General features: G+C 43.5%; 1 protein-coding gene across 2 annotated transcripts in view; it reads left to right on the top strand.

The window, feature by feature from the left end:
• Positions 1 to 27,248, top strand: part of GYS2 (glycogen synthase 2) — an 81,629-nt gene that overhangs the window by 38,871 nt on the left and 15,510 nt on the right. For both annotated transcript variants that reach the window (XM_030553382.1, XM_030553372.1), the window contains 4 exons: positions 10,490 to 10,607; positions 11,003 to 11,123; positions 14,697 to 14,803; positions 26,348 to 26,407. In XM_030553382.1, the coding sequence (XP_030409242.1) occupies positions 10,490 to 10,607; positions 11,003 to 11,123; positions 14,697 to 14,803; positions 26,348 to 26,407 (406 nt within the window). The remainder of the gene's footprint in view (positions 1 to 10,489; positions 10,608 to 11,002; positions 11,124 to 14,696; positions 14,804 to 26,347; positions 26,408 to 27,248) is intronic.

The following is a 27,248-nucleotide window of genomic DNA, read 5'->3' as shown; positions in this document are numbered from 1 at the left end:
GTGTTTCTTGCATTTCAGCTTCTTTCACTTACATCTATTACATAGTTCCTCTAAATACTGATCAATATTATACTTTTATAATCCTACAAATCAGCTCTAATCAACATTCATTGAATATACACCTCTACCCTGATATAATGCTGTCCTCGGGAGCCAAAAAATCTTACCATGTTATAGGTGAAACCCTGTTGTATCGAACTTGATTTGATCTGCAGGAGTGTGCAACCCCGTTCCCCCCGGAGCACTGCTTTACCGCATTATATCTGAATTAGTGTTATATCGGGTCGCGTTATATCGGGGTAGATGTGTACGTAATATAACACATTGATTAATCATATCACACAATAAATGGCTAATAAACTAAAATCACTGGCTACAAAGTAAAAGCCAGATTCTCCAGTCCATTAAGGCAGCACAGAGTGGATGGAAACTGATCAGAAATAACCAGTTGACAATTCCCTTTTATTTGAAATCTCCGCTGGCATAGAACTGGTGGAGATGGCACAGCTGTATTCAACACCAGCTACTTCCACCCCTAGCACTGGAGGTGTGTCAAAGGAAGTAAAGGGCAGGTTGGGGGTAGGATTTGGAGGCGCGGTGGAGCAAGAGCTGTGAGACTCTAAACCTAGGCAATTACCAAATAAAGGTACCTAGGGCTGGATCAATTCTCCTGTGGGCCAGGAGCTATTAGATTTTGTGGGGCCCCTGTACACAAGTCTTTTTCCTGGGAGGAGTTTGGTGCAGGGGATTGGGGTGCAAGAGGGGATGCAGGGTCTGGGAGGGAGTTTAGGTGCAGGAGGGGGATTCTGATCTGGGGCTGGGGGTTGGGGTGCAGGAGGGGGTGCGAGGTGCAGGCTTTGGCCAGGAGGCACTTACCACAGGATACTCCTGGCTGGTGGTGCAGCAGGGCTTAGGCAGGCTACCTGCATGCCATGGCCTCAAGCCGCTTCCTGGAAGTGCCTGGCTGCTAGCATGACTCTGTGGCCCCTGTGGGGTGTCTCCGTACGCTGCCCGCAAACACCGCCCCGGCCAATGGTTGCTGTGGGGACAGAATTACAGGGGGGCAGCGTGCAGAGGGACTTTTAGCAGCCCAGAATTGGAGATTTCTGCCTGATCGGAGGGGCCCTCCTTGCAGGGGCGGCTCTCGGTATTTTGCTGCCCCAAGCACGCCTTTGGCGGCTTGCCTGCGGGAGGTCCCTGGTCCCGCGGATTCCGCGGCACGCCTGCTGGAGGTCCGCCGAAGCCACGGGACCAGCAGACCCTCCACAGGCATGCCGCCAGAGGCAGCCTGCCTGCCACCCTCGCGGCAACTGGCAGAGTGCCCCCCCCGTGGCTTGCCACCCCAGGCATGCACATGGCATGCTGGTGCCTGGCGTTGCCCCTGTCCCCTTGAGCTGGGGCCCTGGGATGCAGTCCCTAAAGCCCCTGCCTTAATCTGGCCCTGAAGGTATCGTGCTAAATGAAGATCTTCAGTCTGAAACTTGAAATTTATTGGGTGATCCATTCATTATGGGATCAACTCATTTGCATTTTATGACTATTAATGAGGACTGTAGGGTACTGCTATTCAACCTACAGAATCTCCAAGCACCTTACAAACTGTACATAGAGTAGACAAGGATCACTTACCCACCATAGAAATTCAGGCACCTCTGGAGTGGAACATGACATTCATTCTGAAGAAAATCATTTTATATGGTCAAGACATTTATCTTGAAAATGCCAGGCAAGCGCCATAAACCGAACACAGTGGCACTTCAATCAATTTTAAAAATCTGTATTGGCGCAAAATAACGATAGCTGTTCCGACGAAGGCACTGGGGTCTTCTGAGTAAATAAGAGACATTTTTACATTCTATTGGACGTGTCTTTACATGTTATGGAGCTATAAATATACATTTTTGGCGGGGGGGGGAATTAAATATCAAACATCCTTCCTGGAGACCTAATGGCTGTGATGTTTAAGTTCCATATTGGGGACAGGGTTTCTGTTAAAGAATCTGTGGTTTCCACATTATTATTGATGTGAATGGGAGTTTGCCATGTGTACTGAGAGCAGAATAGACCCAGTTTTATTTGTGTGAGCCAATAAACTAGCATCATTTTACCTGCTGATGTGCTTCTGGAGGTGGGGTCTTTTAGATGAGATGTTAAACAGAGGACCTGACTTATGATCACTAGGGATCCCGTGACACTTCTCATAGACTCATAAGTCAGAAGGGACCAATATGATCATCTAGTCTGACCTCCTGCACAAGGCAGGCCACAGAACCCTACCCATCCACTTTTATAACAACCCCTAACCCAGGACTGAGTTATTGAAATCCTCAAAATTGGTTGAAGACCTCAAGCTGCAGAGAATCCACCAGCAAGCGACCCATGCCCCACGCTGCAGGGGAAGGTGAAAAACCTCCAGGGCCCCTGCCAATCCGCCCTGGAGGAAAATTCCTTCCCGACCCCAAATATGGTGATCAGCTAAACCCTGAGCATGTGGGCAAGACTCACCAGCCAGCACCCAAGAAGGAATTCTCTGCAGTAACTCAGTTCCCATCCCATCCAACATCTCCCCGCAGACCATTGAGCAGACTTATCTGGTGATAATCCAAGATCAAGTGCCCAAATTAAACTATCCTATCATAACATCCCCTCCATATACTTATTAAGCTTAGTCTTAAAGCCAGATAAGTCTTTTGCCCCCACTACTTCCCTCAGAAGGCTGTTCCAGAACTTCACTCCACTAATGGTTAGAAACCTTCGTCTAATTTCAAGTCTAAACTTCCTAATATCCAGTTTATACCCATTCGTCCTCGTGCCTACATTAGTACTAAACTTAAATAATTCCTCTCCCTCCCTAACATTAACCCCCCTGATATATTTATGTAGAGCAAGCATATCCCCCCGCAGTCTTCTTTTGGCCAGGCTAAACAAGCCAAGCTCTTTGAGTCTCCTTTCATAAGGCAGGTTTTCTATTCCTCGGATCATACTAGTAGCCCATCTCTGGACCTGTTCCAGTTTGAATTCATCCTTCTTGAACATGGGACACCAGAACTGCACACAATATTCCAGATGGCGTCTCACCAGCGCCTTATATAACGGTACTAACACCTCCTTATCCTTGCTGGAAATACCTCGCCTGATGCATCCTAAAATCGCATTTGCTTTTTTAACAGCCGTATCACATTGGCGGCTCATAGTCATCCTGCTATCAACCAATACCCCCAGGTCCTTCTCCTCCTCTGTCGCTTCCAACTGATGCGTCCCCAACGTATATCTAAAATTCTTATTATTAATCCATAAGTGCATGACCTTGCACTTTTCACTATTGTATTTCATCCTATTACTATTACTCCAGTTTACAAGATGGTCCAGATCTTCCTGAATAGTATCCCTGTCCTTCTCCATGTTAGCAATACCCCCCAGCTTTGTGTCATCCGCAAACTTTATTAGCACATTCCCGCTCTTTGTGCCAAGGTCAATAATAAAAAGGTTAAATAAGATCAGTCCCAAAACCGATCCTTGAGGGACTCCACTAGTAACCTCCTTCAAGCCTGACAGTTCACCCTTCAATACGACCCGCTGGAGTCTCCCCTTTAACCAGTTCCTTATCCACCTTACAACTTTCATATTCATCCCCATCTTTTCCAATTTAACTAACAGTTCCCCATGTGGAACCGTGTCAAATGCCTTACTGAAATCGAGGTAAATTAGATCTACCGCATTTCCTTTATCTAAGTAATCCGTCACCTTCTCAAAGAAGGAGATCAGATTGGTTTGGCACGATCTACCTTTAGTAAATCCATGTTGCAATTCGTCCCAATTACCATTGACCTCTATGTCCTTGACTACTTTCTCCCTTAAAATTTTTTCCAAGACCTTACATGCTACAGATGTCAAGCTAACAGGCCTATAATTACCCAGATCACTTTTATTCCCTTTCTTAAAAATAGGAACTACGTTAGCAATTCTCCAGTCGTACGGCACAACCCCCGAGTTTATCGATTGCTTAAAAATTCTCGCTAACGGGCTCGCAATTTCAAGCGCCAGTTCCTTTAATATCCTTGGATGGAGATTGTCTGGGCCCTCCGATTTTGTCCCATTAAGCTGTTCAAGTTTGGCCTCTACCTCAGTTGCGGTAATATCCACCTTCATATCCACATTTCCGTTTATCATCCCTCCATCATTGCTAAACTCCTCACTAGTCTTATTAAAAACTGAGGCAAAGTACTTATTTAGATATTGGGCCATGCCTAGGTTATCCTTAACCTCCATTCCATCCTCAGTGTATAGCGGCCCCACTTCTTCTTTCTTTGTTTTCTTCTTATTTATGTTGCTGTAGAACCTTTTATTATTGGTTTTAATTCCCTTTGCAAGGTCCAGTTCAATGCGGCTTTTAGCCTTCCTCACTTTATCCCTACATGTTCTGACCTCACCAAGGTAGTTTCCCTTGCTAATCCCGCCTTTCTTCCACTCCCTGTAAGCTTTCTGCTTTTTCCTAATCCCCTCTCTGAGTTGCTTGCTCATCCAGCTTGGCCTACAACTCCTGCCCATGGTTTTTTTCCCCTTTCTTGGGATGCAGGCTTCCGACAATTTCCACAGCTGCGACTTAAAGTAATTCCAGGCCTCCTCCGCATTTAAATCCACAAGTTCCTCCGTCCAATCCACTTCCCTAACTAATTTCCTTAACTCTTTAAAATTAGCCCTAGAGAAGTCGAAAACCCTAATCCCAGATCTACATTCATTTATCCTTCCATCTAGTTTGAACTGAATCAGCTGATGATCACTTGAACCAAGGTTGTCCCCTACCACCATTTCTTCTACGAGGTCCTCACTGCTCACCAAAACCAAATCTAAAATGGCATCCCCTCTCGTAGGTACTTCAACTACTTGATGAGGAAATCCATCCGCTATCACATCCAGAAAAATCTGACCCCTATTATTCTTACAAGCACTCGTCCTCCAGTCTATATCTGGGAAGTTGAAGTCTCCCATAATCACATATTTCCCCTTTGTGTTTACTTCATTAAAGAGGTCTCTATCCATATCCAAATCAGATCCTGGTGGTCTATAACACACCCCAAGCACTATCTCAGGGGAAGCTCTAGTTGCTTTTTTACCCAGTGTGATTTTTGCCCAGACAGACTCTCTTATCCATTCCATTGCTTCTTATTTCATTACAGTTAATCTCATCATTGATGTACAAGGCTACTCCATCACCTTTGCCTTTCTTCCTGTCTTTTCTAAACAGCACATAGCCTTCAATACCTGTACTCCAGTCATGAGTACTATTCCACCAGGTTTCTGTTTTCCCGATAATATCTCATGAAAATAAAGGGTATTAACACCAGTGCCAGAGGGGTTACCTGGTAATTACATCTTGTATCTCTACAGACTCCCTGTAGTTAGATATGATAGGCCAGATACTCAACTAGTGTAAATTGGCATAATTCTACTAAAGTCAAGAGTGCTACACTGAATTACACCACCTGAGGTCCTGGCTCCCGGGCCGGATTTAGGGGCAGGCGACCCAGGCAACCACCTGGAGTGCCAGGCTTAGGGGGCATCAGGCTCGGGATGCTGTTTTTGTTGTTAGCGACAAAAGAGAAAATAGAATGTCTGAAGTGAAATGTTTCAGGTATTCCGTATTTGGATTGTTTTTCACTGACCTCCTAGAATGTTCTGGAACTTGGTAGAATCTTGTAGAACCTTCCAGACTTTGAGAGCTATATTTTTTTCAAACCTCCTAGAATGTTATCCGCCATGGCCTCACAGGCATATAAGGGGCAGAGTATCGCCAGTCAGTCAACATGATATAAGAATGAACTGAAGTAAAATAAGAGTCCAGCTGCAATATTGTGAACCTTATTTTATTGTGTAATTGTGAAAATGTACTTGTATTTTAAGATTTGAAGAGTGTAAACAGCGACTAATAAAGGACATATTTAATGAGACACCACAGCTATTGATCGAACCTTTAGCTACACAACAATATAAAGAAATACTGTTACTTTTTTGCCATTCTTAACACATAATGTTTGAGCAGCAAAGAATCCTGTGGCACCTTATAGACTAACAAACATTTTGGAGCATGAGCTTTCGTGGATGAATACCCACTTCTTCAGATGCATGTGGTGGAAATTTCCAGGGGCAGGTGTATATATATGCTAGCAAGCAAGCTAGAGATAACTGAGGTCAGTTCAATCAGGGAGGATGAGGCCCTGTTCTAGCAGTTGAGGTGTGAAAACCAAGAGAGGAGAAACTGGTTCTGTAGTTGGCAAGCCATTCACAGTCTTTGTTCAATCCTGAGCTGATGGTCTATAAGGTGCCATAGGATTTTTTGCTGCTTTTACAGATCCAGACTAACACGGCTACCCCTCTGATACATAATGTTTGATGACTTTCTAAAACTGCAGAACATAGACTTTTGCTCTCCCTAATACTGTCTGTTATCCCCATAGGAAAAAAAAAAAGAATGCTTGCAATACCTCCCAGGTTGATGTCATCTGCAAATTTTATAATTATCCATAATTACTCCGTTGTCCAAGTCTTCACGAGTTCAGTATAGGAAATGAAAATTTCAATTGCAGTCTAGTTTACAGCAAGGGCAAATTTGATGGGAAATTATCTGAAACAGAACAACATAGACCAGGCTTTGGCAGTAGCAATCGTCCCAGTGCAGAAGAAATTGAGGAGCGGAGTGTAAATTATGGAGGTCTTATTACTAAAGAATTAGCAGATTTATCTGAAGACAAGAAATGGAAATATGAGGAAAGTGATGGAGAATCATCCAGTTTTCCTGGCGGTGTAAAATAGAGTGATAATAAAGAAGAATGTGGCAAAAATGAAAAAAGAAAATAATGATAAAGAAAAATCTGATTTACATGAAAACTAGAGAAATGATAAAGAAGAATCAACCTCGCATGATGACAGAAACAGCAGTGAGAAAAATTGCACACCACAAATCGATACATCAGCTCCTGCTTTATAGCCGGCGACCCTAAACTCCGCTGATATTGATCGTACAATTCTGAATGGGACGGGCAAAATCGAGGATATGACATTTCAGTAAATGAGCAGAAGCAACATTTCTCAAAGTCACACTGCGAAAGAGTGCTCAAGAATGGTGAGGAACTGAATCAGCATTGGCTAGCTTACTTGAAATCAACTGACAAAGTGTTCTGCTTTTGTTGCAAAATATTTGACAGGAATGCCAAATTATTGCTTGTGCTTTCTGGGTAAAATTACTGGCATAATTTTAGCTGATTCTCTGAAGCAACATGAAAAGTCACCCAGTCATTTTGCAGCCTAGTCCTAATGGATGGAGGTTGTGTCCATCCATTAGGACTAAATAAATGCATAAATGCAGAAAATCAGCATATTATTAATGGAGAAACCCAGCATTGGAGGAATGTGTTCGAGTGTCTGATCTCAATTATCCTCTTTCTTGCAAAGAATAATTTCACTTTCTGGGGCTTGTTGGATAAGTTGTTCACTGAACATAATGATGATTTCCTCAGTTTGGTCGATCTCCATGAAAAATATGACGATGTCATGCTTGAGCACCTACACTGAGTAGTTTGTAAAGAAGCTATTGACCATTACTGCAGCAAAACAATTCAAAACAAATTGACCATATGAAAAGGCAAGTTGGTTGAAAACATATTGATGCGGCTCGGCAAAGCAAAGTACTACGCTGTAATAATGGACTGCATTAATAATGGGTGTCATTTACAGTAAGATTTATTGATGACAAAGATGGCTGCATCCCAGTAAAGGAACATTTAATCTGTTTCCGGTCTGTGGATGACTCTACTGGAAAAGTCTAACAGAACTGTTTATGAACATTTTGAATGAGAATAATACAAAGCTTTAGGACTGCCGCAGCCAAGGCTATGACCATAGCACAAACATGAAGGGAAGAAACAGTCTTGTCCAAGCAAGGACCCTTGCGCTGAATCCAAGAGCTTTCTTGTGGCCGCCGTTCTCTCAACCTGGTTCTGTCAGATGCAGCATCATTATCTTTAAATTCAGTATCTCTCTTTTGGAGAAATGCAAAGGATATACGTCCTGTTTTTAGCATCGGTGATCAAGTAGAAAATCCTCATGGACAATGTTAAAAATCTCACTGTGAGGCTCCTAAGTGACACTTGCTGGGAGAGCTGCTCTGGCAGCATAACATCAGTGAGGTACCAAGTGACTGAGGTTTACAATGCACTGATGGAACTGGGGCAGATGAGTAAAGCCAAGGCTGGAATCCAACACGAGCCACAAAGCCCGGCAAACTAGATCACTGATTTAAAATTTCTGGTCTCAATTGTGATTTGGCATGATATCCTGTTCTAAGTAAACATAAGCAAGGCAATACAAACTCATTTGATGGACATCACGACCGCTACTACTTTGATAAGAAGCTTCCTTGATTTTGTTGTGGCCTACTGAGACAATGGATTTGAAGATGCCATCACTGCTGCCAAAGAAATGGTGGAAAACTTAGGAGTTGAGCTTGTCTTCAAGGAAACTTGTATTCATTGGAAGAGGAGACAGTTTGGTTACGAGGGCAGAGATGATGTAACTGAAAGCTTGGAAGAAAAATTCGAGAGGGAGGTTTTTCTCGCTTGTTGACACTGCTTAAGTGTCCATCAAAGAAAAGTTTGGATAAATGAAGAACGACAAAAAGACCTGGGTTTTTTTTGTATGACCTTAGTAAGCTGCCGGCGGACGGGAAAACACTCTCTTCAACAATTGTATAGACCTTCACCGGACGCTGACACATGGGGAATATTCAGACATCAATGATAAATACCTCTGTCAAACTGGACAACATCCATCACATTTGGCTACATGGGGAGCACTCTCCACTCTAAGTTCTCCAATTAATTCGTGATGCGAAGCCGAAGGACACTTCCTAATATGTGGATAGCTTTGAGGATTCTGTTCACGCTGCCAGTCACAGTCATGACTGGGGAACGCAGCTTTTCAAAGCTCAGGCTCATTAGAACACATCTTCCAATGATGGTCGATGAGACCAACATCGCTTGCTATTTTATCACTGAAAATGCCATTGGCCAGCCTTTGGATCTCTCTGATGCTGTACTTCAGTTCACGAGGGCAAAGGCGAGAAAAGTGACCTTTTGAACTAAAAGACTACGGTTAACATTCTAAGACTGTCACCTAATGTAACACTATTTAATACTGGTCCATCCAATGCTGGTGCACAGTTCAGTTTCTTAATGTTAGTACATTTCAGGTTTTATTAACATTAAAAAGTTTCTATAAGCTTAGAGGAAACTATTTTTTATTTGCTTATAAATGGCATGAATAAATACAGATTTACAGATTTTAGCACGCAAATGTATCATCTTATCTGACAGGAATAAATCATGCATGCAGATTATGCATCAAAGTCGTGAAATGGGCTACAAATACAGTAAAAGTAAAGTATTCAAAAATTTAACCATGGAGGGTGGGGGGTTGTGCACCTAAGACGCTCGTCGCCTGGTTGCCATTTGGTCTAGGGCTGGCCCTGACTGGCTCCCTCTTCACTTCACTTCACTTCCTGTTCTAAACTGCTATCTGTGCTCCGAGCGCTGAATCCAGTTCTCACTGAAGTAAATGGGATTCTTCCACAGTGGAGATTGCATTTCAGTGGTAACTGGAGTGAAACGTATATACCTATAATCCTCTATTTGTAAAATACTTTGAGATCCTTAGTTTGGGGGATGTGGGGGGGGGGGGCGGGACTACAGAAGTGCAAACTACAACTGCATAGCTTTTTTTTTTTTTTTTCAGAAGAAACCTAAAATATTTTGAGGAGCATTACATTTTTTTTAAATACATGTTCAATTCTGTGTATTCCAGTGGTGCCCAGAGACCCCTTAGGCCCCCATCCTAATATCATGCTATGCAATGTACAAACATCTAATAAAAGTTGTTGAAGAGCTTACAGTCCGCAGAGACAAACCAGACAAAGAGTGTGGGGAAAGGGGATGTAACATACCAGCAGAGGGCTAAATTCTAGTATTTAGCAACAGCCCTGGTTGGGCAGCTACCTCCTGCAACACTGAGGGGACACTGCTATTCCAGAATCAAATCATCCACACTGAGGGCATGTTAAGGTACAGTTCTGCAGGTAAAAAATGATTCAAAGCAATTTTGATGCTACGGATCGTAGGGTGGGTCCTCTAGTGGCCCTATGGACAAAAGACCCCTCGTTACACAGGTGTAAAGCTGGAGTAACTCTACTGAACATTGTGGAGTTCTGTTGGAATTATACCAGTGTAACTAAGATCAGAATTTGGTCTATAGTTGTCTGCTGCTTTTATAGAGATGAAATGATGAAAAGCTGTAGCGCTAGAGAATGCAATTTCCCCATCATGAGCAATAAGACTAAATACATCTTTAAATATTGACAACTAAAGATATTTTGGTTTTTTCTTAAAGTTTTCTCAGACTCTGAAGATGTCTATCTCTGCCTTTTCTTTGCTTCTTCCAGATGTTGTTACTCCAAATGGCTTGAACATTAAGAAATTTTCAGCAATGCATGAGTTTCAGAATTTGCATGCCATGTACAAGGCTAGGATCCAAGAGTTCGTTCGAGGCCATTTCTATGGGTATGCTTTTACTTTTCAAAATTAGCATCTGGTTGTACAGACCTTTCACCGCAGGACCTAGAGTAGGTAGACTGAGGAGAGTACTTTATATCTGAGGTGGAATGTTATCTAGTGATTCCAGTGACTGACTGGGAGCTGTGATACAAAGCCCAGATTTCATTCCTGGCTCTGCTTAGCCCCGTGTAGGAACAGAAGGTAACGAGTATGTGACTTGCCCAAGATGGAGCTCAATGGTCACTTTAATGTGAAGTACTGTAGGTAATCCTTAACTTTTTGATGACTGTGGGTCAGTAAGGCAACTGCTGTATGTCAGTGACCTTCACTGATTAGAGAATTGCTCTCTGCTTTGCTTTATCATCTATTGAACCATTTTGTGTTTGTTTGCTTGGTTTCAGCCATCTTGACTTCAGCCTTGCAAGGACCTTGTTTTTCTTCATCGCTGGGAGATATGAATATTCAAACAAAGGAGCTGATTTGTTTCTAGAGGCCTTATCCAGATTAAACTTCCTGCTGCGGGTAAGAAAGCATTTGGAAAGGCAGATAGCAGATATCTTATATACACACACACACACACACACACACACACACACACACACACACACACACACACACACACACACACACACTTATTTCTATCAAGATGAAATTAACCCAGGTGCATAGGTCACATACAAGAATCTCACCATGATTTTGTATACTATAATGTCTTTGGTCCACTAGCAATATGATGGCTTTCTTGCTTAGCTTCATAGACTTCCCTGTTAATTGGGGTGCCCATACTTTGCCCAATGAAAGGGTGCTACTGGCTGCATCCTGCTCAGCTCCTTCCCCCCCATGTTTATCCCAGGAACTTGGAGTTCTGCACATTAAGGACCAATTTCTCAATACTACCATTTCTGTGCTTGGGGCAGGAAGAGGCAACAGTAGTTTCAAATACTTTGGGGCAGTCAGAGTTCTGCTTAGCTCAGTCTAATGTCAGATCAGCCTCAGTGGTGCTGTAAATTAAACGCTACTTCCCATGGCCTTGGGACTCAAGGAATAGCAATAGTGCAGTGTGCTCTGGCTATACCTCCTTGCTATCTTGACCTGCCCTCAGTATGCCTCCTACACCAGTGAATGGGAGCAAGGACAGCATAGATCCTTTATGCCATCACTAACTAGTTGAGGAGGCACCCTGCCCAGGGGATATTCTCAGGAGGGTTTTAAGGACCCTCTACACTGTCAGAGTGGCATGAAGTGACCTTAGTGTAGCAGAGACTGAGGCCCTAGAAGTTTTTTGATAGTAATTGGTGCAGATGCTCTATCGCTATTTTTGAAGTAGGACTTAGCTTCAAGTATCTGATTCAGAGTCTATTGGGCAAGGGCACATAGAAATCAAATGTATTATTTTGCAGACAGTAGTGTGGCTGCCAATAGTTTAAATGTGCACGTGCGTGTACACGCACACTCTTAATTCTATCAGTGTGACGTTCACCCAAGTGTGTAGATCACACGCAAGAATCTCCACACTATGAAATCCCTTTGCATATTCACCCTAGCTACAGCAGGAAAATGTGGTCTCCACCGTCAGCTAAAGCAGAAATTTCCACATCTCCAGGACTCTACAATCTAGATACTAAAGAAACTTCCCGAATAACAAACCCTGGATGTAGCAGACCGGCAAAAACAGGAGACCTAATTGACTTTTAAACTGATTCCTTTTGTGAGACAAAAAGACAGACTAACAAACATCTCTGTCACCCAACAGTGACTTCATGGGGGTGTAGAGCTACTGTAGAGTGCTCCTGCCTGCTTCACTCCATTCCCTGCAGCTTCTGTGCCCTGCAGTGCTGCCCTGAGTTCTGTATACAGTGTATTTAGTAGCAATTCAGTGATTAGCCCTTAGTATCCACCAGATTTTCCATTTTTGTTCCTTGGAACAATAGAGAAATATTGGAAGGCATGCTTGCGATCTTACTCCACTGAGTGTTGCCAACTCTCAGAACTGTATCATGAGTCTCATGATACTTGATGTTTTTCTTAAAGCCTGAGCTTCTAGAGTCATGGGATCACAGAAGAATCTTTTCCATTACAGTTGCTCTACTGCCATCATCCAATAACATATGGCAGGGAGGGTTTCCTGTGATAGCTGGGGCTGGACTCAGAGACCCAGGAGATCCCTTCCAGTCCTATGTTCCTATGCCATTGAAATCAGTGGACTGAAAGGAAGTACTTGATCTGTTCACCAACACAACAGGTCACACTATAGTGGTGGTTAAATGCGATATAACATTAGCCATGTTTTAGCAGCATTCACTCAGCTAAGGTTTACTAATGCTGTTTACAGCTAATGTCTTGCATAATGGAGAGGAGAAAGAATTGCTTAAGCGATGCATTGCACCATTCTATTACTGTATCTAGTTAATGATGACATTAACAAAAAGTGTTGCTGACAAGAATCATGGAGAACATCCGGTCTGCAATTATTGCTGAGAGTAATCCAATTGGAAGCAGCAAGCTATCTGTGCTATTTGTGAATCTAGGAACGTTTCCCTTCATATGCTTCTCAAATGGATGTCCAGTAGCTTGTCTGATCTCTACATATATGTGGCATCTGATGAAAATATTTTTAAATATTTTACAGAACCATTTTGGTGATGGTTTGAAAGCTTGGTTGAAATGTTGAAGGTAATACGTTGGGACAGATCCTTGCTAACAGCTAAGGTCATGGCACAAAGGGACCTTGTATCTGCCCTGAAGAGGGCTGATAAGGCATTCCCTCCCCACTCCCATGGGAGAAACTATATCTGGCGTAAAGCCGGCTTGTTTTATACCACCTGCCAGCCCCAATTCCTCTGGTACACTGGTAGAAAGGAAGGATTCTGGGGGTCAGAGGGAAAAAGCTGGTAGTGCAGTGCCCCAGCAATTTTCAGCCATGGAGTGGTCCCAGAATGGCTGCTCAAATCTGCTGTAACCTAGCTCTTCTCTAAAGTGGCTAATGGATTGGGATAGTGGAACAAACCCTCCTCATCTACACCAAGAGAAACCACTCTGGCCCATTCTAGTGGCAAGGGATGTACATCTGTCGACTATGTCTTCAGGATACAGAACCAAACTTCCCTGATGTCCAAGATGCGAGCATCCCAGGTTTTGGTTCATGTCCTTTTCTAATACATATTCTTTCTAAACATCTTTCAAAATTTTCTAGAGAGTGCCAGTAACTCCATAAAGGGACCTGTCGAATATGTTAGGCTCATAATGTAGTTGTGCTGCAATTAAATGAAATGCTTTTACAGCTCCTAATATTAATAGAGATGCTTTATAAATTAAAATTTTAAAAATGGGTTTCTATTCTATGTAAATATTTCCCTGGAGCTTTGCATATTCTTCCCCGCCTTCCCCCCGCCAAAAGCAAACAAGCAAGCAAAAACATCATTGTGCTAAGGCAGGAGAAAGAACCAGCAAGAAAAAACAACTGTAAACAAAGGCCCAGATTTTCCATGGCAGTTTCTGCTGGCTGCAACAAGTGCTGGAGAGCTGTAGGAGAAAATTATTCTAGCTGCATGCCTGCTGGGGATACACCCATGGAGCTGACTGAAATGCAATGTGCAAAGAAATGGGACACATGGTAAAAACTGCATTTGATTTTTAAACAATTTTTCCAGTTTAAATCATCTTAGCTGTTATCACAGTAACTTAATATTACAGTTTGAAATACTGTGTGTGGTTTTTATCTTTGCACTTTGGTTTTATAGCTACATCTTTTGAAATCCTCGTTGAAGAGTAAAAATAACAGTGTAGATCTTCAGTAATGTATTTGACTTTCCTGGTAACCCCTTTTAGCTCCAGTCCTGCAATGAGCGATGTTTGAGTACTCTCCTTCACTTGCATGGAGCCCCACTGAAGGCAGGGTCCACCTCCCCAGACCTCATTGCAGGATCAGAGCCTTCTTGAACAACTAGTTAAATTGTGATGGGTTCCGCTGACCATCTGCTATGGCTAATTCCCAGTGTGGACAAGGTTTCTGTATTGTCTGGAATCTCTGTCAGTTTCTGCATAATGATTTCTTGTTAACATTGCAAGCTTTCCCTCCATCTTCCCTCTGTTTAGGTTCACAGAAGTGATGTTACAGTCATCGTGTTCTTCATCATGCCAACAAAGACTAACAATTTCAATGTGGAAACACTGAAAGGCCAAGCGGTACGAAAGCAACTATGGTAATCACCATCCTCATTACTGCTCTTGAATGGTGAATTGAAGGTATAAGTGAATGGGTTTGGTGGAGAATAAGGCTCATTACTTTTCCTCTGGCTAAATACAAGATAATAAGTAATCGAAGTCCATTTGTGGGGAAGAGGGAGATAAGGATAATAAATCAGGGCAAGTATTTCCCCATCCTTTTTCTAGTTTATTAACAAGGAACCTGATTCTCAATAGCTTTGCCCTTGTCACCATTTATATTCCATGTAAAAGGGAATGTTAAACACTAGCATTCCGATTGGAAGATTCACATTTTGCACTCACTTGACACGGGTATAAGTGACAGCACAAGGTTTTGACAGTGGAGAATCAAGCCCTGGGTCTTGTGTCTGATTCTGATACTCACTTTGGACCACATCCTGCCTTTGATCTCCAGCAAGACTCTTAATGCTAACTGCATGAGTGAAATGAGCACAATACATAGATCTTGGGTAGCTTACCCTTCAGAGTAGAAGGCAAGCTTTCTTCTTCAGGACTTTGCTAGTACAACTGTTACTGAGGGAAAAGGAGTTAATTACTCCTGTTATTTTATTATGAAATGTAGAGCATGAATTGGCCACTCATGCAGGATAATGCTACAGCAGATATTATTTATTTCTTAAGAACCTGCACCGAGCTATGGCCACTACCCCAAATTTCAAACACACAATTAGAAGTCTAATATTTTTAATATGAAGTTAAGTTCCTCTGTTTTCCCAATTAATAAATTCTCTGCTCAAAAACTAAAGCCGCTCTGCCATGTATCTGGTGGGGCATCCCACTAAAATTAGCCTTCAATCTCCAGCCACTCAATCTAATAACCCCTTAATTTTGCCTTTATTCCAGGTGAGAAAAGATGGACTTTGCTATGTAGTTTTATGCAGACAAGTCCTCTCAACTCATAGGGCCAAATTCATCAGTGAAACCAGTGGAGTCATATCAAGATTGAACTGGGCTTAAAGAATGCAAAACCTGTTTCACTGAACACATTCATATACTAGTTGTTATTTGATAAGGGAAATAAACAATTAAAGTGGATTTCTCACAAGTAGCTAAACCAACTAACCTCACCTGCACATTTGAGAGAGCTGGTTTTAGGATTAAGGGACAAAGAGCCATAAAACCTGGGTTCTGTTCTTGTTTCTGAGTCATTGGACATTTAATCTCTCTGACTCAATTTCCCCATTTGTAGAATGGTGATACTTCCCACCTTTCTAAAGTACTCTGATATCTAGTATATCTGAGTAATATCTGAGTAGTTATTAATATCTGAGTGGTTCCCAATCCTGCTGGAAAGGTATAACAAATGGGGTTCCACAGGGGTCTGTTTTGGGACCTGCTCTGTTCAATATCTTCATCAACGACTTAGATATTGGCATAGAAAGTACGCTTATTAAGTTTGCAGATTATACCAAACTGGGAGGGATTGCAACTGCTTTGGAGGACAGGGTCATAATTCAAAATGATCTGGACAAATTGGAGAAATGGTCTGAGGTAAACTGGATGAAGTTTAATAAAGACAAATGCAAAGTGCTCCACTTAGGAAGGAACAATCAGTTTCACACATACACAATGGGAAGAGACTGTCTAGGAAGGAGTACGGCAGAAAGGGATCTAAGGGTTATAGTTGACCACAAGCTAAATATGAGTCAATAGTGTGATGCTGTTGCAAAAAAAGCAAATGTGATTCTGGGATGCATTAACAGGTGTGTTGTGAGCAAGACACGAGAATTCATTCTTTCGCTCTACTCTGCGCTGGTGAGGCCTCAACTGGAGTATTGTGTCCAGTTCTGGGCACCGTATTTCAAGAAAGATGTGGAGAAATTGGAGAGGGTCCAGAGAAGAGCAACAAGAATGATTAAAGGTCTTGAGAACATGACCTACGAAGGAAGGCTGATAGAACTGGGTTTGTTTAGTTTGGAAAAGAGAAGACTGAGAAGGGACATGATAGCGGTTTTCAGGTATCTAAAAGGGTGTCATCAAGAGGAGGGAGAAAACTTGTTCACCTTAGCCTCTAATGCTAGAACAAGAAGCAATGGGCTTAAACTGCAGCAAGGGAGATTTAGGTTGGACATTAGGAAAAAGTTCCTAACTGTCAGGGTGGTTAAACACTGGAATAAATTGCCTAGGGAGGTTGTGGAATCTCCATCTCTGGAGATATTTAAGAGTAGGTTAGATAAATGTCTAATCAGGGATGGTCTAGATAGTATTTGGTCCTGCCATGAGGGCAGGGGACTGGACTCAATGACCTCTTGCTGTCCCTTCCAGTTCTAGAGTCTATGAATCTGTGGGTGAAACACACTATATAAGAAATGGGTACTAGTATTGTTAAATGCCTCAAAGGGCTGCTTGGTGGCTCAGTTCATTAATATTAGTAAATTATTTTGAGATCCTTGAATGGTTCATACTTGAAGTGTACAATAGTAACAGAAGTAGTATCCTTGGGATCACTGAACTGATCTAGTAGTTGCCATGTACAGGGGTGGCAAGATATATGGGCCTGTGGTGCCTGGGGTCCAGCAAATTCAAGGCCCAGGGGCAGGGCCATCCTTAGGATTTATGGGGCCCTAGGCAATATTATTAAACTGGTGCCCCTATGCCGGATGGCAGCCCAAGCTCACAGCCTGGTGGGGGAGGGGGAGGAGGGACTTGACAGCAAAGGATAATGAGATGCCCAGCCTGCCTCATGGTGGCGGAGAGTCACAGTTCCCCGCAGAGACTTCCATGCACTCTCCCTCATGCAGAATGGACATGAAGAAAGTACCTAATTAAAAGCACTAAAATTTGGGAATAAAAAATGTCAGTCACAGGTTTTTTGATATGCCCTGAAGTTTGTCAGAGATTTATTTGCAAAAACTTCATAGTAAGGGTGAGTCAGCTGTCCTGCTGAATACAACATTACATATAATGGAATACATGATGCAGCTCTTCTCTGTTTTACATTTTCTTCATCAGTATTTCTAAGTTGAATTTATATTTTAAATGTACTCAAATCTTAAGCCAGCATTCCGGATTACTACATATTTAACTCACTGAAACAAAGACATTCTTTTAAATTAATCAGAGAGGTTTAGTGTGTACATAACAATGTTCATTGCTTTTAGAAAAAGGGAACAGTAATTTACTTTGTGTGATCTCCATAACAAGAGACATGGTTATGAAATTTCACCAACTTTAAAAAAATATGTTTCCAAAGATTTTAGGTATAACAAGGATTTTGTCTTACTAAGGTACTGATTTTGCTGGAGGGTTCTTTTAAAACTAGTTTGTCGGATAGTCAGAAGTAAAGAAAGGAAACTCTTTGTCCAGCTATCTGGAAGGGAAGGACTGTTGTCCCTTTAAGGGCTCTCTTCAGTGGGGAGTGGTGGTGAAGGGATGGACAGAAAGGACAGGAAGACTTGGAAGCACTTTTTTTTTTTTAACTATAGTAATTAAAATGTGTATTTTAGATAAGGGAGGTTTTTGAAGGATTTATTTAAAAAACTATGCGTGAAGATCCACACATTTAAGGCTAAAGATGATTGTGCATCTAAAACTCTATGCAAGCATTTTTTAGAAATGTGATTTTATAATCTTCACCAGCTCACTAATTAAATATTTTTAAAGCAAATTTAAAACTAAGGTCCTGTAGACTGACATGTTCTGTGTAAATATTACATTAATGCACAACTGTTTTTGTCAGTAAAGTCAGAAACTGACAGTATAAAAATTTATTTGGGCATAAGCTTTCGTAGACATCTGATGAAATGGGTTCTAGTCCACAAAAGCTTATGCCCAAATAATTTGTTAGTCCTTGAGGTGACACAAGGACTCGTCCTTGTTTTTGCTGATACAGACTAACAGGACTACCACTCTGAAACCTGTCAGTATGTACCTTGGGGTTGGCAAATGCCTGTTAAATGGCTTTATTACCCCTTGAATGTCTCTTTAACAGTTTCAATGTTGTGCTAATGGGTCTGGCAGACTGGAGGTTTTTTCACTTTTAACTACTAGATTCCCTCCCAAGGAAGACTCACCAGGCTAGAGCAGCCATCTGTGGGAGCCTGCAGGAAGGGTCAAAACAGGGATAGGAAAACAAGAGGGTGGACACTAAGACCCAGTGGTGCCCCAAATTTTCAGGTGCCCTACGCAGCTGCCTTGTTGCCTATGCCTAAGGACGGCCCTGCCCAGGGGCCCCTGCTTCATCAGTGTTTGGGTCCGGGTCTCTCCCCCGGCCCCATCTACTACCCCTGCATGCCTCCCCCAAGCGTCCCTGCCTGCCCTGGGCAGTGGACAGCTGCTCCCTGCAGCTCTGCACTGCACTCCCACACCAGCCACTGCTGCAGCCAGCTACAAGGGAGTGGGGCTGGGGGCAGACTGAGATAGCTGCTGCGCCTGTGGAGGGAGGAGGGGAGGAGGCACATGGCAAGACCTCCCCCCAGCAGGTGACGCCGAGTGGGGGGGCTTATCCTGGCTGGATCTCCTGAACAGGAGCCTGCAGGGGGCTTGGGTGAGTGTTGTGCTGGGGAGGGCCCCCCTGCCCCTCTCCCCCACCCCTCTCCCCTGTCCCACAACTCACTGCTGCTGGAGGAGAGAGGGCTGGGGGGAGGAGTCTCCTATGGCCCCCTGCCCCAGCCCTGGGGCAGCCTGCCGCACTCCAAACTCCTCATCCCCAGCCCAGTCCACCATCTCACACCCAAACCCCTTCCCAGAGCCCACACCCAAACTCCCTCCCACACCCCAACCCCATGTCCCAGCCCAGAGCCCATACCCAGCACCGAAACTCCCTCCCAGAGCCCACACCTAGCACCCCAAATTCTCTCCTGCATCCCAACCCCTTTCCCAGCCTAGAGCCCACACCCAGCACCCAAACTCCCTCCCAGAGCCTGCACCCTTTCCTGCACCCCAACCCCCTGCCCCAGCCCAGAGCCTGCACCCAGCACCCAAACTCCATCCCAGAGCCTTAGGTGCAGGGGGACACAGGACTTGGACCTGTTCTGGGCCCCACCAAAAATTATACAAATCTGCTGCTCCTGGCCATATATGAAAGAGAGAAATCAGATCAAATTTGTTCCTCAGCCACAGTTTTCACATAGGCATACCTTTATCAAGGGCATCCAAGACACATTCTCTCCAGTCATCCCTCTAAAAAACAGTTGCCTCAGAGACACCATGCTTTATTCAGTGGAAGGCTATTCCCTTTTAAAAGAATACATGAAACATACTGGGAGCTGTGCCTGTAGTTTTGCATAAGAACTGCTTGCGCAAAGCTTCAGTCCTATGACTAGAAACACTCCAGAGGAGTGAAAACCTGGCCTCCTTGAAGTCAGTGTGAGTTTGGCAATTGACTTCAGTGAGGCCAGGATTTCTCTCAAGGTCAGATGTAGGACACTTTGTGCACCGTGAGAAGCAGCCACATTTCCAATAAGCATTTTGATCTTTCTTGTGTTTCTCAGAAAAAATAAAAAGGAAAGTTTAAATAAAGAGAAACATACAAAGGGAAATCACTGGGGCTTGGCTAGGGTGAACGGAAGAGCCTGTTGTAGCTACAGTATGTGGTCACTGATTTTCCAGTGCAACTCAGGATAAATTGATCCCATCTACCTCAGCTCAGCAAGTTAAAACCATACAGCATGCATTGTACCTGCACTGCTTGCAGGTACTCAAGCTGTGAACAGCCTTTGAGCAACCATATGCAGTACTGTAGTAATCATCATCTTAAGCTGCTGGATAAAAGGACCTGCCATCAGCATTACCTTGTAACACTAGCTGATATCACGGATGCCATGGAGATTAAATGCCAAAAGAGGCTGGCAGTAATCGGGATAGAAGTTGTCTGATCTGAGATATAAAGCCCCATCTTCCTGTGCTGTGAAATAAGCAGCCTATCCTATCTGAATGAGTTTCAGAGGTAGCTTGTGGCATGAATCCAGCTGGAGCCTTATTTAACTTTCCACGCGCAGTTCCCTTGGTTTTCTCCCAGTTCACCTCAAATATTCATTAGAAATGGCCCCAGGCTGCAAAATTCAGATCAGAATCCAACGTTCTGCAATGTTCAGTGGGGTTCAGCTCATTTTACAGATGGAGTAAATAACAAACATCACATCTAGACTCTTCCAAACATTAAAAGCGGCCATCAGACTTGGCTCTGCCCACTGATAGGGAGGAAGCAAAAGAAACTCCACAGTCAAGGATGCATTGAGAGTGACACTTAAATGATAATTATAACCCCTCTCTTTCACACACTGATTTAATTCAGTCTCCAAATTTAGTACAAAAACCCTGCAGGAAGCCACTGAAATTTCCATGCAATTTGTAAAAGAAAAACTGCTCAAAGCGCCCCTTTTGCAATGTTTTCTGCTAGACTTACTCTTTTTTCTTTCCTCTAGCTAAGGGAATGCATTCTCAATGACTCCCAAACGTCTCTCACTCGCATGCATTCTCAGAACAGCTGAGGGCTGGGACACTTTTGAAAGAGGGTCAGGGAAGTGGGGTCATACAGATTGAGTTGACTCAGGAGCAGAACTGCCATTTCTGGTTAACCCTGTGTGGCTTGCTGGAAGGTCACCCCAGTTTGATGGACCAGAGGTGAGCAGACTAACAGGGACTCTTACGGGGGAGGATCAAGACCTTCCTGGGAATGCGGGGGTGGGGCCAGGATGAGGGTTAGAATGGACATGAAGGGAGAAAATATGTGAAGGTATAGATGTTGGCATTGGGGGCTGGAGAGCAATGCTGGTCAGTGGAGTTCTCTGCTGAATCTCTGACCCCTGCTGTTTAGATGAGCACAGATTCCCTTCCTACACCTTTGGCCCCAATGCCCCTGCAGCCTCCCTGGCTTGATGCCCTCCCCACTCTTCCACATACACCCCATAGCCCCATTCCATATTTACATGTTGAATAGTGTTCATTCTTAAGAAGATTTAATTTAGACATGAAAAATAAACATTAGTAACAATGAGTGATAGTAAAAATGAAAGAAGTAGAGAAAACATATCATTTCAACTCTCACCATAAACAAAATGTTGACCAGGAACACTAGGTTGTAACTTCAGAGTCATAGAGCTTAAGGCCAGAAGGGTCCCCCAGATCCTCTAGTCTGACCTCCTGTATAGCAAAGACCACCAACACCACCCAGCACCCATACGCCAAATCAGGGGTAGGCAACCTATGGAACGCATGCTGAAGGTGGCATGTGAGCTGATTTTCAGTGGCACTCACACTGCCCAGGTCCTGGCCACCGGTCCGGGGGGCTCTGCATTTTAATTTAATTTTAAATGAAGCTTCTTAAACATTTTAAAAGCCTTATTTACTTTACATACAGCAATAGTTTAGTTATATATTATAGACTTATAGAAAGAGACCTTCTAAAAATATGAAAATGTGTGACTGGCACACGAAACCTTAAATTAGAGTGAATGAATGGAGAGTTGGCACACCACTTCTGAAAAGTTGCTGACCTCCATGCTAAATCCAACAACCAAACTTCAACTCTGTGTTCTAAAGATGATATAATTCTGAATGGTCACAAACAACATACATTTACATATTTACTGCATTGCAGAGAAACATACCTCGCAGCAAGCATGGACAGTCTGACACCAAGCCTGTCTGTACTGAGGATATTTGTACTGATGTAGCTACACTGACGCAAATCCTCACTGCAGACACATTATATCGCTGTAATGCAAGGCTTGCATCAGTACAGCTTCTGCTGGTTTAAAGCTGGTGCAGCACATCCATGTTGGTTAAGAGAATGTTCAGGGGTGACATGATTACAGTCTGGAACAGGGGTCGGCAACCGATGGCACGCATGCCAAAGATGGCACGTGAGCCAATTTTTAATGGCACGCTGGGGCCTGCCGGGACCCCAGTGTGCCATTAAAAATCTTGCTGATGCTGCAAGCTGCAGGGTCCGCACTCCAGGGCTGGAGCGCTGGGCCGAGCGCAGCAAGTCGCCGGCCCCTCCCCCGCCTTCCCCTGGAGCTCTGCCGCCTCGTACAGCGCTCTGGGGGTCGGGGCTGCACGCTCCTGCAAGGCAGCGTTTGGCTCCGTGGGGAGGAAAAGACGCTCCCCGGTCATCCGGAGCCCCACTGCCATATGCAGCCCCGCCCCGCCCCTCAGAGCGCTGTGCATGCGACTGCGGGGCTCTGGATCAGCAGGAACCTCCGGATCAGTGGGAACCCAGCAGGTAAGGGGTCCGGGTCCAGGGGGGTTGGATAATGGGTGGGGTCAGTCAGGGGGCAGGGAGCAGAGTGGGTTGGATGGAGGGGTGGTTAGGGGTGGGGGTCTCTGGAGGGGGCAGTCAGGAAGCAGGGGGGAGGGTTGGACTGGACATGTGAGTCCTGGGGTCTGTTAGGGGGTGGGGGGGGGTGGATAGGGGTCAGGGCAGTCAGGGGACAGGGAGCAAGGAGCACCCCGTCACATCCCCATCCCCACCCTGAGCACCAAACGGGAGCTCCTGCATCCCCACTCACATTCCCACCTGCACCCCTCACACCAAATGAGAGCTGCCCAGGTAAGTGCCCCACACCCCAACCCTGAGCCCCCTCCCTCATTCTAGCTCCTGGCCAGACATTTCACCCCCAGCCCTGTGCTCGGTCCACTCCCACCCTCACCTCAATGCGGAGAGAGGAAGAGAATGGGCCAGAACCAGGGAGAAGGTAGGTATCCATTGTATGTGGGCAGGACCGGGACCCCAGACTGGCAGCTGGCTGAATGGGTCCAGCAGCCGGGATTCAGGCTGGCAGGAGCCAGCGGATGGAACACCTGAGTGGCAGTAGGCTGAGCAGCTCAGCCCACTGCCAGTCTGAGGTCCCGGCTGCTAGCCCCGCACAGCCCGCTGCCGGTCTGGGGTTCTGGCTGCCAGACCCTTCCCAGCTGGGGTCCTGGCCGCAGGTCCCACTCAGCCCACTGCCGGCCTAGATGAACAGAACCCCAGACCAGCAGTGGGATGAGCAGGCCGGTGATGTAAGATCAACATTTTAAATGAAGCTTCTTAAACATTTTGAAAACCTTGTTTATTTTACAATACAATACTAGTTTAGTTATATAATATATAGACTTGTAGAGAGAGACCTTCTAAAAACATTAAAATGTATTACTGGCATGCAAAACCTTAAATTAGAGTGAATAAATAAAGACTCGGCACACCACTTCTGAAAGGTTGCCGACCCTTGGTCTAGAAGTATCTACATGGGGAACAAATATTTAATAATGGACTCTTCAGTCTAGCAAAGAAAGATATAACACAATCCAATGGCTGGGAGTTAAGCTAGACAAATTCTGACTGGAAATAAGGTGTACATTTTTTAATGGTGAGAGTAATTAACCATTGGAACTATTTACCCACTGTCATGATGGATTCTCCATCACTGACCATTTTTAAATCAAGAGTAGATGTGTTTCTAAAAGATCTGCTCTAGGAATTAGTTTGGGGAAGTTCTGTGGCCTGGGCTATACAGCAGGTCAGACTAGATGATCTCAGTGGTCCCTTCTGGCCATGGAATCTAAGAATCTATATGCTGGAGGTTTGCACTGGTGTAGCCAACCCATTATAAATATCACCAGCAGAGGCAAGTGCCAACTTGTACACACCAGTACAAAGCACAAACAGAACTATGCACAGTGTAATTTGTCAAAACACCCTAACTCTATATTAATAGCCCACAAAAACTGCATTTACTGCCAGTTAAGATTGTGGCAGGGTATGCTCCATCCACCTATAATTTTAAAAGCGTGGAAATAAGTTAAGGAGAAAGACTTGTGTATTCCTTTCCACTTTCATACTGCCTACCACACTGTCAGAAACACAATCCAGTGCTCCTTTTTCATACTGCAACCTCAGCACACTTGCTTTTAACGCACAACTTTGAGTGACTGCAGATGCTTTTATATCAATAGATAAGCACTAGAGCTGAGTAAATCATCGATTTTTCAGTTTAGAGAATTAAACAAAATCTCTATTAAAAAAACAATAGTTTTGTTCTAACCTAAACTGATATTTTTTTGCTTGTTTTAAATTTTTTGGGGGTCATTTTGGGGTGTTTTTCAGCTTTGTTAAAAAAAACACCTTAATTTCCCTAAACAAAATGATGTTTCAAAATAAAAAATCAAAACATTTAATTCTGAAATGACTGACCAGTTATAACTTTTTTTAATCTAATTTTGTTTTGAGCTGAAACTATTTGCTGAATTCAATCCCAATTCATGAATAGATTGTGACCCAAAAATGCATTTTTCAGCTAATTTCCCATTTACCAAAAAATAATTTGCCCAGCTGCAATCAGCACATCTGTCTATCACACATACCATATGTTTGAGGAGTTATTTTGCATTAAAGCTTCTGAGGTCACTGTTAAGGTTTTGCAGTTAGCTACCACTACACCATAAGTATCTGAGTGCACAAACATCTGGGGGAAATTTCCAAAGGCAGAAAAGGGCAACTGTGCCCCAGCTCCTATGAACACCTTTGAAAAGCTTGCTCAGAACCATTAAAGATAGAAGGAGTTTTGAGGTAATGGCTGTTTGTTCAAAGTGAAGGTGAAACTATGTAGGTGGAAGGGAGGTGGTTGGAGCTGACAAGGGGAGCTGTTTAGTGGGGATCCAAAGAGGTGTGAATGACTTACTTTCTTATTGCCTTGCTTTTTATGATTTGTGTTGGTGGGATATAGAGTCTAACCACTGTAATCCAGGAGGCAACCAACGCTTGGGAGCTGGAATCCAGTTTTTTCAAGGTGCTTTAAAGCAAAAAGGCAGGAAAAGTCCCATAGAAGTACTTTATGACTTTACACTACATTTGCTGGTTTTTGAGTGCAGTGTTTTTAGCTGTGCTTTATGTTCTGTGAAATGCCATCTAGTGGCTGGATATGCTAAGTGCAAGTTGTACTTGAGCTTTTTACTGGTGTGCAAAAGGGCTACAACAAAATGTTAAACCATGTAAAAATTGTCTGGTGCAGATTTTATTGTGAGATTTCAACTTGGCCTAGGTTTGCCAAGAAGTTATCTGGTTTTCAAACCAATTTATCAGGAGGAACAGCTTGCAGCTTATCTACAGTTTGTCCTATCCCTTGTTTTTGAAGGCTCTTGCAGGTGGGAATTTTAAAACAAACCTATTTCTTCTCTCTCTCTCTCTCTCTCTCTCTCTCTCTCTCTTTTCCCAACAGGTTAGGTTAAATTTGAAACCTCTCAACCTTGAAAAGAGTCCCATTTCACTGCTTTTCCACCCAAGACATTGCAATGCTGTTTTTCTGTTTCAGAGAATTAGCGAGGTCTATTTGTCAGAGTAAGGGATTGGGAAATAAGCACTAACAATTTCTAGTCCTGGTTTTACCACTGACTTCATTTTTGGCCTTGGGAAAATCTCTGTGGGTCATATCCTTAACTGTGCTGAAATCACAGTCAGTATGGCTGAGAATTGGCCTTAGCTCCCTTTCTGCCTCCCCTGCTCCTGGGTCCCCCTACATAAGTTAGAGCACCAGCAGAAATGCTGTGTGTTCTGGTCCTGCCCCTGACATGTCCCGTGTTTCATATTTCTTTACCAGGGACACTGCACAATGTGTGAAAGAAAAATTTGGAAAGAAACTCTATGATGCACTACTGAAGTGAGTATGTAGGTCACTTTGTGTTTATATTTCAGAGGAGCCAGCTGTATCACCTGTGTGGTTTATATATGTGTATTATGTATGTAAGAAAAGAATTGGGGAGGGGAGAGACAGGAACAAACTGTGTAATTAGGAATTTAGGAGATCCATGTTCAAGTCCCTCCTTCGCAATAGACTTCCTGTGTGAGCTTGGATAAGTAACTTAGGGTAACATTTTCAAAGGTGACTTGAGCATTTGAGAGCCTAAGTCTCATTGAGAATGAATAGGATGCAGGCTCCTAAGTCACTTAGGTGCTTATGAAAATGTTATTCTTTGTCTGTCTGTCCTAGTTCCCTATCTAAAAAATAGGGATAGTAGTATTTCCCTACCTCAGTGTGGTGTTGTGAAGATAAATACATTAAGAACTGTGGGGTATTATTGTAATGGGGCCATATAAGTAGCTTAGGTAGATAAAATACAGTGGAACTCTGATATACTGAAACTTTGCTTATAGTAAAAAGGAAGAAAGTCTCTGCACTCCTTTATAGGTCATACTCCCATTGATTTCAAAGGGATCTTAACCTGAGTTGGAAGATCTGTATGATCCCAAATGCAAAAGGTTGGGTTGGAAAAAACAACAAAAACGAAATGTCTATGAAAAATTGACACAATTTTTTTTACACTTTTTTGTTCTGTTTGGTTTCAGCTATAGAACTGACTGGATTTTTTTAAAAATGAAAATGAAATTTTGACAAAAAAAATAGAAATAAGAGTTCATGACAGGTGTTGTGACTTGTTTTCTTTTTCAAATATTCCAAATACCTCTAAGGGAGAACTGCAGCAAAGCTGGGGGCGGGGAGG

The sequence above is a fragment of the Gopherus evgoodei genome, chromosome 1 (assembly GCF_007399415.2).
Source record: "Gopherus evgoodei ecotype Sinaloan lineage chromosome 1, rGopEvg1_v1.p, whole genome shotgun sequence".
In the NCBI taxonomy this organism is placed as follows: Eukaryota; Metazoa; Chordata; order Testudines; family Testudinidae; genus Gopherus; species Gopherus evgoodei.
Note: the sequence above shows the minus strand (reverse complement) of the source record. Positions and strands in the feature narration are given on the sequence as shown.